General features: G+C 43.1%; 1 protein-coding gene across 1 annotated transcript in view; it reads right to left on the reverse strand.

Moving 5' to 3' along the window:
* The window catches only part of TMEM26 (transmembrane protein 26), a 51,041-nt gene extending 38,832 nt beyond the window's left edge, over positions 1 to 12,209 (reverse strand). Inside the window, exon 1 of the mRNA XM_074232333.1 lies at positions 12,025 to 12,209. Coding sequence (XP_074088434.1) covers positions 12,025 to 12,209 — 185 coding nt within the window. The remainder of the gene's footprint in view (positions 1 to 12,024) is intronic.
* Between the last annotated feature and the right edge of the window lie 1,426 nt (positions 12,210 to 13,635).

Consider the following 13,635-nt stretch of genomic DNA (forward strand, 5'->3'; position numbering starts at 1 on the left):
GGCAATTTACAGATGAGGAAATAAAAGCAATCCATAGTCATATGAAAAACTGCTCTAAATCAATACTGATTAAAGAAATGCAAATTAAAGAATCTCTGAGATACCACCTCACACCTCTCAGATTGGCCAATATGACCAGAAAGACAATGATCTATATTGGAAGGGCTGTGGGAAAACTGGGACACTCATGCATTGTTGGTGGAGCTATGAACCCATTCAACCTTTCTGGAGAGCAATTTGGAATTATGCCTAAAGGACAATAAAAATGTATATCTCCTTTGATCCAGCAATATCATTATTGGGTCTATATCCCAAAGAGATCATGAAAAAGGGTAAAAATCCCACATGAACAAGCATATTTATAGCAGCTGCTTGTGGTGGCAAAGAATTGGAAATTGAGGGGATGTTCATCAACTGGAGAATAGCCAAAGAAATTGTGGTATATGTATGTGATGGAACACTATTTTTTTTAGGTTTTTGCAAGGCAATGGGGTTAAGTGGCTTGCCCAAGGCCACACAGCTAGGCAATCATTAAGTGTCTGAGGCCAGATTTGAACTCAGGTACTCCTGACTCCTGGGCCAGTGCTGTATCCACTGTGCCACCTAGCTGCCCCTAAACAGTATTTTTCTACTAGAAATCAGGAGGGATGGGAATTCAGGGAAGCCTGGAAAGACTTACATGAACTGATGCTGAGTTCAATGAGCAGAACCAGAAGAACACTGTACACTCTAACAGTAAGGTTGACGATCAACCTTAATGGACTTGCTCATTCCAACTGTGCAATAATCAGGGACAATTTTAGTGGATTTGTGATGGAGAATACCATCTGTATCCAAATAAGGAACTGTGGAGTCTAAATGAAGACCAAAGCTTATTATCTTCAATTAAAAAAAAAGATGTCTTATGTACTACATACTTTTGCTCTCTCTAATGTTTTATTTCTTCCTCAAGGATATTTTTTCTCTCAATACATTCAATTTTGATAAATGCATAGCATGGAAACAGTGTAAAGATTATTAGACTGCCTTCTTTTGGGGAGAGTGGGAAGGAAGGGAGGGGGGAAAATTGTAAAATTTAAAACCTTACCCAAAAGTGATTGGAAGAAATAACGTCTTTCATTCATGCAACTAGTATTTGCACAACACAACAATGGACCCTTAACTTCAACCATATTTCTGCTATATTTGATCATTATTGAGTTTTTTTACCACCACCTGGAAATTGGTGACAGTTCCCCCAGTTTTTATTGATCCCCAAAAAAGGAGCTAGCTTAAGGGTCCATCTCTGGCTAGGCAATAATCATGGACCTAAGTGAAGTTTACAATACTTTTTCTGCCCTTTGAGTTTTATTTTTGATAATTTGCATGACTGAATGGTTTCTTTGCCTCTATATGTTGGCATCAAAACCAACAGGCTAATTATGGGCAGAATTTTTAATAGCATTTTATTTTTCCTAATTACATTTAAGAGAATTTTTAACATTCATTTTTACAAGATTTTGAGTTCCAGTTTTTACTACATTCCTCCCCTTCCCTCTTCTTAAAATAGTAGGCAATTATGATATAGTTTATGCATATACTATCAAGTAAAACATATTTCCATATTAGTCTCAGTTGTGAAAGAAGAAACAAATCAAAAGGAAAAAAACATGAAAAAGAATAAAGAGAACAAATATGCTTTGCTCTGCCTTCAGAGCTCTCTTTAGTCCTTTAACTTTCCTTCATGAGTCCTCAGTACTCATCTTGGAACATCATGCTGCTGAGAAGAACTGAGTTATTCATAGATGATTATCACAGTATTCAGTTTTTCTGATTCTGCTCATTTACCTTTGCATCAGTTCATCCAAGTCTTTCTAGGATTTTGTGAAGTCTGCCTATTCATCATTTCTTCCTGCACAATAGTATTCCATTACATTTATGGGTAGAAATCCTAAAGGTCCAGTAAAAATCATCATTTGACTGATGAGGAAACTGGCATACACTGGTAGGTTTTGTTACTAAATACATCATCATGGAATGACTGAAGGAAGAGGGACCATGTAGAAGGACTACATCAACAGACTAGGCAAGAGTCCATGGAGGGCCAAAGGTGACATCAATTGTGACTTGCTTAAGGAGAATGCCTATGTAATTTTTCTATTTTACCATGATTTCTCCAGAAATTTGGAACATAACAACTCAAATGCAAGGTTAAACTGATTTGAAGAGTCTACCTACATTAGTAGGTGTGTGAATCCATGTCTAATCGTTAATTTAAAATGATGGCATTCAATAAAAAGAATTTTCAAAAGAAAACTGTACCTGATGATTTTTTCTGCTTTTAAAAAACTCAAATAACAGATATAGAAAGAAGTTAACAAATACTGTAATCAAGGACACCAAAATAACAACAGAGAGATTATTACTAGATGTCTTTCTAAATGCACACAAGACAAGGATGAAAGCATCAGTCAAATAGAGAAACAGTCATGGAATATTATGGATGATAATATTTCACTACACAGATGAATCGATGCCTTTGAAGTGCTTAAATTACAGAATGAGAATAAATGCAAAATGGGAGAGAGGAGGGGAAAAAAAAGCTATGAATAAGTCTTAATGAAGTTAAAGGTTCATAATTAAGGTAAAATAACTCTTGTAGTCTCTCAGGAACAAGAGAGCCTAAAGGAGGCAAATGTAGGAACTGCAACAGGGGCGAAGAAATGGGGAGATCTATAAATGGGTTTGGGGATACCACTGATGAGCGCTCCCATGGAAGAGGAGAGCTATTCTATAAAGAGGGATGTGGACTTAAAATAGGTATTGTCTGCAGGTATTGACATCTGGCCTAATAGAAGGTGAGTTCTTGGAGGAAACTGAGGCCACAAAAAAGGTGAAAGATGTCTCACATTCTAATGGTGGAGACAAGAAACAAGAAATAACAGAGGGAAGGCATTCCATTTAAGATTGCATTTGGAAAGCTTTCTGAAGAAAGTAGGATTTTAGCTGGGACATGACGAAAGCCAGGATGCCAGAAGTCCCATATTCCTTGATTTTTAAGTAGAGGAAACTGTTTTTGCCTTGTGTAACTAAAAATAAACATCATAAACTAAGCTTTCCTTTCTTTTTCACCTTCCTACTTCACATCCTGTTTTCATATATCAAGGTCAAATCTTTGTCCCATTATTTATGTCAGTGTGCCAGATCCATGGACTTCTGCTATTACAGAGAGCCCCTCCCTCTTCAACTCCAAATCTCAGAATCCTTATATTTCTTCAAGGCTTAGCTCAGATGCCACCACCACCTCTGTGCCCCCCCCCCACCCCACCCCACTGCCTCTAGGAAGTCTTATTTGCTCTTGCTTTAGTATTAACTTGTTGCCTATTTACAGGCTCTGTGAATTCCTTGTGTATGGATGTTTGGATATGGATATGAATACACAGACATACCTGTGTATGAGGAGATATATACATGCATATACATATATGTATGTATGCATGTTGTTTAGTCATTCCAGTCACTTCTGACTCTGTGACCCCACTTGGGATTTCCTTGGGAAAGACACCAGAGTGGCTTGTCATTTGTTTCTTCAGTTCACTTTACAGAAGAAGAAATTGAGGTATACAGGGTAAAGTGACTTGCCCAAGGTCACACAGCTAGTGAGTGGCTGAGGTCAAATTTAAGATTGAGTCTTCCTGATTCCAAGCCCAATGTTCTAACCACTGCACAACCTGGATGGTGTGTGTCTGTGTTTTAGATTTTCTTCATCTGTAAAATGAGATGGATAAAGAAATGGCAAACCACTCCTGTATCTTTGCAAGAAAATTCCAAATGTAGTCATGGAGAGTCAAACATGCCTGAAAAGGACTGAATACCCACTCACAGATAGAAAAATAGTTTTATATAAATATATATATATACATGTATATGTATTTAAATATTCACAAATAAACATATATACATATATGTCTATTTAAATCTTGAGCACCTAATATGTTTTTTTCCATGGTAAGTGCTTTTAAGATTATTGTTGAATTGAATTGTGTCAACTGCTTTCATTCATTTCCCATGTTCCTAGAATCTAGACTACTAACTCCTGATACTGGATCACTTAAGAGACTCCTTTCTCACTGAATATAAGTCTCATATCAATAAGGAAGCTTGGTAGGTTAGAGGACAGTGGGTCAGGAGAGTAAAAATGAAATGAAAAATACAAGCTATGAACAAAGTGTTAAACTTTCTGTCCAAAAAATTCAGGAAGCCTACTCAGAGGGTTGTTTTGTATAGCAGAGAAACAGAAGAGGAAAGACACAGAAACAAAAGTGGGGGGGGGGAGGGAGAGAGAGAGACAGACAGACAGAGAGAGAGAGAGAGAGAGAAATCTGAGATGAGGTGAGAGAACAGGGCGGGCCTTGCTGCAATTTCACTCATTCCATGGTTTTAAGGTCCTGAAAGTTCTGGGGTGTGAAGAAGGCTCCAGGGCCCCCCAGTTCTGTCATCTTGCCAGGAAAGTCAGGTTAGATTATTGCATCTCCTTCATTCCCACATACTTTCAAGAGAACACGCTTCAAACTTGTCAAAATCTTGGTAATTTTTCTATCCCCCAAGGAATATTTTACCACTGTTGGCTGTGAAACAACTGAAATATTGTCTTCTATTTGACTTTACTCAAATGGTATGTCACAGATCCATTGGATTTTTGCCCAGAGAAGAGAAAGGAAAAACAAGAAAAATATGGGAGGGAGATAACAACTTCCAGCTCATAAATGTGAGGGTCCATGAACAAGAACTGCCAGAGCAAAAGGAAGATTCCCTGGCATAAATTTCATCAGCTTAGCCAGGTAATGTGTTGACTCAGAATCTATCTAACTTCTGGGATCCCAGTATGTTAAATCTCCACCATCTGGCAAGTAAGTGGGGTTGATGTAATACGGCCTGTCGCTGGTCAGCTGAGCTCAGCATCTTTAGTTCCATCTTTTCTTTCCAAAGAAAAGTAGGAGGAACTCTTTTTGGAGGACTAGAAATATATTTGGTGAGTTTCAAGGGATTTCAGTAAGACTTTTGTCTCTGGTTCTCTTGTCTGGTCCTCTATGCTTGCTTGGTCTATGGCCCAGGAGCAGCAGTGACAGAACCCTGTCTGTCTTTATCCAAACTGAGCAGTCCTGGGACTTCATGGCAAGTTAAGAAGCCCTTAGTTAATGCTTACTATGTGGAGAAAGCCAGTGGACTCTGAGGTCAAAGGAGAGGGATGGAAAGGGCTCTTTGAAATCCAGATTAATGCAAGTTAGATATATCTTGTAAAAGATGGTAAATGAGGGTGGAATAAAGGTAGGGAGAAATAGTATTGAGTATAGAAAAGTTAAGAATTAAACCACTTTCATTTTGTAGTACACCAAAATTCTTTTCTTCTAAGACTGATGAATAAACTTTTTGGCCTTGAAAAACTGAAAGAGGTACATTTTTGTAACTGGTCAGAGGAATTAGTGATTCTTCTTATATACACCTGTATTTGGTCACATACTTCATAGTTGTGGAGATGGAAGAAACCTCAGAGGCTGTTCACAGTTCAATCCCTTCATTTGAGAGATGAGAATACTGAAACTGAAGACAATCAAATGACTTTCCTAACATTATGTCAGATCCCAGATTCAAACCCAACACCTGACTTCAAATTCTACAGTCTTTCCAGTGTATATTTTACCTTACTTAAAACCACTTATGTATTCTCTTTGGTTTATAGATGGCTTTCATTCATTTAGATTTTTTTCAAAAGAAAACGGCAAAACATCTTTTTACAAGCCATATATAGAAAAGATGCTCTGTTTTCCTGGGATACATTCTTTACTTATAGATCAATAGAGTCATAGATTCTTAGACTATATGAGTTGGAATGGATATTAATAACAATGTAGTCCAATTCAAACATCAAAGACAACTCCCTATAATAAGTCCAAAAGGGACTTGCATTTTGGAATAACTTAAATCATTAAAATGACTTCCCCACATCAAACTCCTTTTTGAGAACTTCTGCCTGTTGTTACTGGCTCTACCCTCTGAATTCAAATTTTTGTTGTTGTTTCACTGTGATTAGGTCACATTCTTTGAGACTCCGTGGAGTTTTCTTGACCAAGATACTAGAGGGTTTTAGGATTTCTTTTTGCCATTTCCTTTTCCAGTTCATTTTACAGTTGAGGAAACTGAAGCAAACAAGGTAAAATGACTTGCCCAGAGTCACACAGCCAGCAAGTATCTGAAGCCATATTTGAACTCAGGTCTTCTTGTCTCCAGACCTGAGGCTTTTTTTAATTTCAATTCAGGGGACAGCTAAATGACTCAATGAATAAAAACAGTAGACCTGGAGTCAGGACTGATAGTCACTGGATAATCATGTCTACAACAAATCCCTCCTCCATAAGACAATCCATCAAATACTTGAAGAAAGTTACCATTATTCTCCTGAAGCATGTTTTCTCCAATACTAAACCAATCCTCACATGTCACAGACTCAAGCCCCTTCTCCATCCTCATTACCTTCCTCTGACCACTCTCCAATTTCTCAATGGCCTTCCCATACTGTGGAATGCAGAACTGAACCCCAAACTCTAGATAAAGTCTTGTGAGGGCAGAGTGTGGTGGGGATCTCCATGTCCCTATCCCAGCCCCTCCTTGTAGAGTTCACTGTTCACCACCACTGAACGACTGACTCATATGGAGCTTGCAGCCCATTCAAACCCTCAGATCTATTTGCTTTTTCCCACATCCACTATCTCTCCATACCTCTTCCATATTATACTTGTCAAGACGGGTGGTGGGTTTTCTTTTTCTTTTTTTTTATCCAAGTGCAAGACTTTATATTTATCTCTACCGAATTTCATCTTAATAGATTCAGCTCATTACTTGAGCCTGTCAAGACTGTTTTAGATAGTGACACTGCCATGTCCCATGTTAGCTAACCCTCCCAACTCTTTGTCATCTGCAGATTTGATAAGCACCCCCTCTATGCCTTTATCCAAGACACTGATTAAAAAAATAATGTTAAAATACGCATGAGGCGATGCAATAACAGAACCTTGGGGAAACTCACTGGAGACCCCTGGATGTGTTGACATGGAATCATTAACAACTACCACTTCTGGAATATATCTGATTGGACCCTCATCTCATCTATCTTTCAGCAACTTCAACATATGAATCATATGAGAGAAAAGCTTCGCTGAAATCTAGGTAAACTTAATCCACAAGAGATTCCTTTACTTGGTACATTACTAATCTTGTCAAAAAAAAAAAACCAGAAATGAATTTAGTCTGGAATAATCCTTTCTCGATAAAGAGGGAGGTGATATTCTCACTATTTTCTGCCTCATAAAATAGCACTCCTTTTAATGATCCATTTTAGGATTTTCTCGGGGATCCAAAGCAAAGTCACTTAGTTTCCAGACTTTGTTCTATCTGCCTTTTTTTTTTTTAGGCTTTGAAAACTGATAAATTCATTCCTCTAGAATCTGGAATTTCATTATTGTGGATTGTCTTTTCAAAGGTTCAAATCTCAACTCTTCCAGAGAGTCAACAAGAATTTATATTCTGGGGATATCAAGAAAGACCAAGGAGTTCATTTATTTTTGTGCTGTATCTCCGTTTGACAATCCAGTAAACCCTATCTCAGGATAATGTTTTTAGATACAATAAAATACAGATGACTACAAAAGAAACTATACTGAAATCAAGATCAAAATATTACAGAATAATATATCTAATGGCAGGTAAAATAACTACAGTTGTTTCAACCTAGTAAATGCGCATAAATCTTATTTTGAGTTAGCTACAATAAGTGTAATATAATATGAAAATATCTGTGATTTCTATTGATTAAAATAAAAGGACCAAGTACTGCTTATAATTGGGCCAAATGCTAAATTTCAAGTTAGGGAAAATAAAGATGGAAATTTTCCCATCAAAATTCACAGTCCTCTTGATCCATATCCATGGAACTTTTGGAGCTCTCTGAAACTTAGGTTCAGAACCCAATCTTAGCATGACTTTTTATTGATTGAGATTAGGTTGACTGAAAAGACAAGCCACAGTAATGACCTTAGGAGAAAATCTTCATGAATTGCCCCCACATTTCACCAATTGCTTGTCTTCCAGTCAAGTCTTTAGACAGTTAATGAAGTGGGTCCAAGAATTCATCAAAGAATACATAATTGATGTCTTCCCAACTTAAAAAGAACATCTGCTGGCATGGACTTCAAAAACTCAGAATGACTTCCAAATTATCAGAAGGCATTGAAATAGGATATGAATAGGTTTATGTAATGTAAAAGAAACTAAATAAATGTGACAAGACAATTAAAATAATCTTGGATATGGCTTTTGTCAAAGCTTTTCAAAATTTTTGCAACATGTCCTCAGGTATACTTCTCTCCCCTTATCATGATTTTTAATAAGCACTGTGAGCTAAAATTCCCATTTACAAAGGACTGTTTTTGCTGACTCAGTTGTACTTAGCAAAATGAGTAGAACTGGGAGATACTAAACAGGCCATTTTAAAAACATTTCTAAGTCTTTCTCCATTAGCCTGAAGGCCATAATATGTCACCAGTACTATATAATGCAAACAAAAAAGGCATTGAAACGTGTTTGAACTCAAATGAATTGCAACTACCAATCTCGGATCCAGAGAAAGAAGAAATCTATTCTTCTTAAGGGTGTAGAATGGGAGGAAAATTTTGGTCATTCTACCCCCCTCATTTTACAGATGAGATGAAGAAAACGAAAATTGGGAAGTTGTGACTTGACCAATGTCACGTAGCAGGATGGGAAGTGATAGGACTGAGATCTAAGTCTTGACTGAATAACATCCCTGTCCCATTGGCAGTTTTGCTTCACTTTTTAAATTCTTTTTTATTTTATTTTTTTAACGTTTTTTGCAAGGCAAATGGGGTTAAGTGACTTTCCCAAGGCCATACAGCTAGGTCATTATTAAGTGTCTGAGACCAGATTTGAACCCAGGTCCTCCTGACTCCAGGGCTGGTGCTTTATCCACTGCACCACCTAGCTGCCCCTATTCTTTTTTAAAAGGAAGGAGTTCTATGTGTTTCTCGGGGGGGGGGGAGGGGGGGGGAAATAGTGTTATATCAGTCAGAAATAATCAAGGATAAAAAAAGAAAACATATCCATAAAACCTTCAATTTTAAAGAAAAACTTTAAAAGAGTCTTAAAACCTGCATATCTATGCTAACTCAATCAGTTTGTTTTGCTTGGTCACTCTGAATGATTAGACTGGATGCTCCCCAAGACAAGAAAATTATACTCTTTATTTCTGTAATATAAAACCCTGCTACATAAACCCTTCTTCTGAAGTGAAAGTGACTGGTTTCATTTTCTGACTTGATTCCAGTTTATGATTCTAGATGTTTCTAGGAGGTTTTTCTCCTTGCTTCAAAGGACAGTATGTTCTACTGATATTTTTTTAAATGGGATATTAAAACAGAAAGTAAAGAGGACTTACTTACTGACACATGATGGGGGGGGGGCACAAGCTTCCTCCAAGGATACCCTGGATGATAGCCAGCAACTTGGTCTCCACCTTTGTCTCCCACCATTGGCTTTTTGGTTGAGTGTGAATGGGGACTTTAGTCATAACCAGCTATTAATGTTGACAAGATGGATGGAAGGTTCTGAAAGACTACTGAACCATTCGATTTTTGATAGAGCTGAGATAAGAACACAGCACCCTCGATCACAGATTTAGGAAGGGCCTCAGACCTCAACTAGTCCAACCTCAAGATTTTTACAGAAAGGGAAACTGAGGTCTAGAAAGCTGTGGTAACTTGCCTTTGGTCTATAAGTAATATCAGTTAACTTTCAAGTTCTCCCTGGAAGAGCCACCAAGTGGTTTAGCACATGCTCCCCACTTCTTCCTAAATCAACTGATTATGATTAGTAGGCCAACTCCACAAGTATATTACTACTACTAAATCCTTAATTCACCTACAGTTGCAAATGTTCTTCTCTACTCTTGAAAAATACTTTATAAAAACAAAATCAATGTTATAGGATGTAAGAGAGAAAATACACACTTTCTTGAAAACACACACACACACACACACACACACACACTCTTACACCTGCTCCTTTTCATTTGTTTCTTCAACTCTCCAACTTGTTTATGCAGGAAACTATTTCTCTGAGGATTCCAAAGTCAGTTCTACAATGTTTGGGATTGTAGCGGAAGCTTGACGTTAGAATCAGAAGACCTGCTACCTGTGTGACTTTGGAAAAATCAGTTAACCTCTCTGGGTTCTCATCTGTAAAATGGGGCAGATACAGTAGTTACTCTAAGAACTGGCCCAGTCAGCTCTAAATCTATGAGTTTGAGAAGATTTTATGATAAGTCCCTTTTTGGTGTTGGGGGCCCTTGGTTCCTTACTGATCAAAGGAGAAGGTTGAATGGGTTGAACTCTCTTGAGATATGTGCCCACGATCCTGAACTCCCTTCCCATCAGCCAGGGTCAACCCCAAGATACTGACATTAGAAAGGATAAACTGCCCCGGATTAAGTCAAGTTTAAGCCTTGAAACTGGGCTGAGATGGTACTTCCTTGTTAGAAATAAGATCAAGTGGCAAAGACTTAGACATTATCCAGTCCAGTTCCCTTCCTTGTACATGAGGGAAGAAAAGGCCCAGATGAGCCAGTGACCTATTCAAGGAGACCCAGTGGCAGAAATAGAATCCCAACCCAGGCTGTTACACATTTTATATCATGCCACATGGGTCATCGCAATGAATCAAATAAACAAAGCTCCTGTCATTCTCTTTTTATCTTTTATCATTTGGAATGGCTTTTAAATTTTGAGGGTTTTAAGTTTAAAAAAATTTCAAAATGTAAAAAGGCCAGATGGGCTCTCTGAAGATTCCCAGAACTGGGGCTTTATTTCCCTAGTTTTTATTTTTCCTTATTCTTAAACATTAAATCTATTACAGGTATATGATTAAATATTTTTTTCTAATTTGAATGTATAAATACAAATTCTTGAAATGGCACTTTAAGCCCCTGAAAAGGTTTAGGAGGAAAATACATAAGGGGCAAGGATCATGCAAATAGTCCCAGAATTCCCTCCTAGCCCGTTCGCTGCCATTCAAACACTTTGGTCAGGTTGGAAGAAGCAGAATAGAGGGTGGAATGAACTTAGGGGTACATCAGGAGCCCCCCCCCCCCCAACCCCAGAGGAGAGTAAGGCCCAGACCCTGAGTTACTGGGCCATGACTGACCTGGAAGATGCCAAGTCAAAGTCCCGGGACGGGCAGTGCCCAGCCAGGGAACCCGCTTCCTTCCCCTAGCCCGGTCCTCAAAGTGCAGGTCTTCCTTGGGGGTTTCCTGAAGCCAAGCAGGAGTTCAAGGGGGAAGGGGGGGGGAGGAAGGAGAGGGGGTGCAAGAGAGAGAGTCTGAGGAGAATGGAAAAGAAATAAGAGAGAGAGAGAGATTGGGGAAAAGAAAGGAGAGGAGGGAAGGGGAGAAAGAAAAAGAGGAGGATGAAGAGAGAGGGAGAAAGCAGAGGGAAATCAGGAAGAGAGAGGTGAGATAAGAGGGAGAAAGGAAAGAGAAGCAAAGAGAAAGGGGAGAAGGAGGAAGGAAGGAACGATGGATGGAAAGGGAGAGAGGGAAGAAAAAGGGTGGAAGGAGAGAGACAGACATGGAGAGAAAGGCAGGAACAGACGGAGAGAGAGACACACACACACAGAGACAGAAATAGGGAAACAGAGAGAGAGAGAGAGAGAGAGAGAGAGACAGACAGACAGAGAGAGAGAGAGAGAGGAGAGAGAGAGAGAGAGAGAGAGAGCCCCCGGGAGAGCCAGGCAGCCGCCTCCCTCCCGGCCCCTCGGCGCCCCCCCTCACCCAGGGGCGCACTCCCCACCCGGGGGCGCCCCCCTCGCCCCTCGCCCGGGGGCGCACTCCCCACCCGGGGGCGCCCCCTCGCCCCTCGCCCGGGGGCGCACTCCCCACCCGGGGGCGCCCCCTCGCCCCTCGCCCGGGGGCGCACTCACCCGGGGGCGCTGCGGCCGCGGCGCCGGTGCAGCGTGAGCGCCGTCTCCAGGCCGAGCGGCAGCAGCAGCAGTGCCAGTGCCCACAGCTCGCGGCGCGCCCGGCTCGCCCTCCAGACGGCCAGCAGCGCGTGCAGCGCGAACAGCAGCCGCGTGCCCAGCGCGCTCAGCAGCACCCGCGGCTCCATGGCCCGACGGCGCCCTCCCCGGCCCCCGCGGCCCCGGCCCGGCCCGGCCCGAGCCGCCGCTGCCGCGCTGTGGCCGCCCTGCGCCCCGCCCCGGGCCTTTATCTCTGGGGGGCGGGGGGGGGCCCGAGCGCGGCCCCTCGGCTCCCCCCCTCTCGGGGGCCGGGGCCCCCCTCGGCCCCACCCCCTCCGGCCCCGGCTCCGCCTCGGAGAACGCAGACCCCCCCCCCCCGGCCACCGCTGGCACCCGCGCACGGCCCGGCAGGACGGACGGACGGACGGACGGAGGGCCAGGGCGCGGGCAGACGCGGGGAGGGAGCCCCTCCGCAGGCGCTGCCCGACGGGGCCGTCCTCCGGGGCGGCGCCCCCACGGGAGCCCAAAGGCCCGGGGGAGGCCGGAGAGCGGAGCGGGGCCGGCCGCCAGGACCCCCAGCTGGCGCTCGGGGGCTCCCCCAGCCACGAGCGCTCGTGTGCCACAGGATGCCAGCCGGACACACAGAGCCAGGCAGTCATGCCCCGCCCTGTCCGAGCGCTGGGGGAGCGCTGGGTTTCATGGGCCCCCCCATTCCCCGGGGCTCACGGGGCTGTGCGGGGGGGCCCTCGAGGCATCGCGCCTCCCCCGAGCTCCCTTCCCCGAGGGGCAGCAGCCGGCTGTCCCCTGCTGCGGCGATGGAGAGGGAGGGAGGGAGTCTGGGCAAAGGGGGCCTCGTGCGCTGGGGAAAGGGGGTCCCTCCGTCTGCTCCCCGTGGACGTGGTTCCGATGGGCTTCGCTTGGCCTCTGGCAGGCCCTGGCAGGCCCCGGCCGAGAGCCCAAGGAGGCAGAGCTGCACACGGGAAAGGCTTGCTCTGGCTTCACACGGGTGGCATCAGGGCGGGGAGCTCCTTGCCTGAACACTGCCCCCACCAATGCACATGCACGGCCCCTCGGAGGCCCCCGGGGCGCAGAGCGGGAGGGGGCCTTGCACACGGGTGCAGCGGGAGCGACTTGACCCTCCTTGGCCATTTTGTCTCTCAATAATGGAAAAGTTTGGAAAGCAAACGACCAACGTTGGACTTGGTGTGTGGTGCCCTGCGGTTTGAGCCTGGGCAGCTAGAGGGTTGTGTGGAGAAAGCGGGAGCCGCGGCAGTCCCATTAGCTTCCTTCCCTCAGTTTCTTCACCTGTAAAAAGAACTGGAGAAGGAAATGACGAACCACTCCGAGCTCTCTGCCAAGAGATGGATCCCCAAATGATTGAACAACAATACGTTTGGGGAGGCCCTGCCCCCCGGGCTGCCCCCCCATGCCCGCTCCCATGGATAGAGCAATTCCCAGCTGGTGCATAATGCTCTTCCTCCACAATTCTAGAGTGCTCCCGAGTGCCAGTGGCTTTCTGCTGCCATTGTTCACAAGCCCCACCAATGGGCCTCCAGACTTCAGTGGCTTTTCCAA

Source organism: Macrotis lagotis, chromosome 4, assembly GCF_037893015.1.
Source record: "Macrotis lagotis isolate mMagLag1 chromosome 4, bilby.v1.9.chrom.fasta, whole genome shotgun sequence".
Classification (NCBI taxonomy): Eukaryota; Metazoa; Chordata; class Mammalia; order Peramelemorphia; family Peramelidae; genus Macrotis; species Macrotis lagotis.